Source organism: Echinops telfairi, unplaced genomic scaffold (genome assembly GCF_000313985.2).
Source record: "Echinops telfairi isolate 266 unplaced genomic scaffold, ASM31398v2 ScPeMD7_5;HRSCAF=22, whole genome shotgun sequence".
Taxonomy (NCBI): Eukaryota; Metazoa; Chordata; class Mammalia; order Afrosoricida; family Tenrecidae; genus Echinops; species Echinops telfairi.
The window spans coordinates 10579830-10581670 of record NW_022103901.1 but is presented as its reverse complement, the minus strand read 5'-3'; the positions used below and the strand labels follow the sequence as shown (position 1 = coordinate 10581670).

Sequence of the window (1841 nt, the reverse complement as noted above, 5' to 3'; positions counted from 1 at the left end):
GCCGTCAGAGGTGGGGACTCAATCCCATAGACAGGGCCTGAAGCCAAGCAGAAGGAAGTCAGGGACATGGGGTGGGAGCCAGGGAAGGAGGTCACCGAGAGGGTGGGGGGACAGCGGGACTCCAGGGAGCTCCCACAGCCTGGGCCACGCCCCAGACACGGGGCCTTGGACTTACTCCTGGAAGGGCTCTGGAGCCAGAGTCTGGTGACAGGCAGCAAAGAGACCCTGGGGGTCAGCCAGCACCCTGCAGGCCTGGGTGTTGTTGACAAGCTGCTCGGGGCTGCACTCTGACAGCCCGAAGCCTGACTGCCCTTCTTCCTGTCCCTCCTCCTGTGTGGCCCTGGAACAGAGAGTGCGGGGAGGAGAGGCCAGGCCAGGGGAGGACTCAGAGAAGAGAGGCTCAGGGGCGGCCAGAGCCCTCTCCATGAAACAGGTGCTGGGGATCGTTAGAAAATGGGATGTCAGCTTAAAGATGCATAAAAGTGTAGGGGTGGACTCAACCTATCAATCAGGTCCTGGCCTGATGTTAACTCCTTCGGGGTGGTGGCCTCTTTATAAGGAGGACCCTGGGAACCTCCTCCTCTCTCTGCCTTTCCCTTCCGGCTGCATGGCCACCCTGAGAGCTGCCAGCACCCTGCCACGTATCCTCCGGCCTTGGACCCACAAGTCTCTGCACCCACCACGGGCCTGTGACCTTCCTGCATTCTGCACGGCTGCATGGGGCTGCATGAGTCTGAAGAGACACTTGTGGACTAATAGTGGCCTTATGAACTCGAGTTGGACTGGGCGGGGATGTTCTCTTTAGAGATCATCGTTCTTTGACAGTGAACTCTTTCTTACACATATATGAGTGTCCCTGGGTTTGTTTGTCTGGACAACCCTGGCCTAACGCGGGTGTCTTTCGTGAGTCTGAGAGGAAAGGACAGGGCTAGGGTCCAGGGGCAAGTCTGGGGTTCCACCCTCCTGAGGGTCAGAAGTGTGGAGAGATGCTAGGCCCTGGCTCACCGCCCACTGTCAGGACCCTCTCACCTGGGGACTCGGACCAGAAGGGCTTGGTTTTCCTTCACCTCCCAGCTGTTTCCAAACACGCTGACATTGTCTGTGAAATCGCCGCTGGGCAGCATGAATTCGTTGTTCTGGTTTCGGTCAAAGTTCCCGCACAGGCCGTGAACCAGGCCCAGGTACGTGCTGGGCATGGAGATCACTGCAGGGGGTGGGTGCAGAGGCCCAGCTGTGCTCGGCAGCCTTCCCGAGCCCCCCCACCATTCCCACTGGCCTTCCCAGCAGTGCCCTACTCCTTGGCAGCAGCTATGGTTCCTGCTCTACCCCATCCCCATCCCTGCCCTGAGAGGGTACCTGCATGTTTATCCCCGTTGAAGCTGACGGCCAACCCGAAGTCCGTGGTCATGTATAGGCGGTGGGACCGCAGGCTGACCAGCAGGTTCTCATTGGGCTTGTAGGGAATGGCCACCTTTTCGTCATTGACCTGGAGGAGGAAGACGGTAACTGCAGGACCCTGCCATCTCACATGGCAGAGTCTACCAGAGTCCACTCCCGGTACAGCCTCCTCCCGGTTCCCTGCAAAAGCCTGGCACACGCAGCCAACGCCCTGCTCTCTGTACCATGAGCGGCCCTCTTCCCTCTTGTCATGGCTCTCTCCAGCCTTTTGCTCAGTCCCATTGTCCTCCTCTGCCTCCTCCCAGGAAGTCAGCTTGGCACCCATTCTGGCTTCTACACCCAGGCTGCCTGCCCCTGCCAGGAACTTCCCAAGGAACTGGGAGTCCTGGCTTCCTCCGCTACAGACACCTTGGGAGCTCCAGCCTGCCTGCCACACCCCTTCC

At 59.6% G+C, this 1841-nt stretch overlaps 1 protein-coding gene across 1 annotated transcript in view; it reads right to left on the bottom strand.

The window, feature by feature from the left end:
- Positions 1–1841, bottom strand: part of ZAN (zonadhesin) — a 42486-nt gene that overhangs the window by 4233 nt on the left and 36412 nt on the right. Inside the window, 3 exon segments of the mRNA XM_045284606.1 lie at positions 160–340; positions 1030–1204; positions 1357–1578. Coding sequence (XP_045140541.1) covers positions 160–340; positions 1030–1204; positions 1357–1578 — 578 coding nt within the window.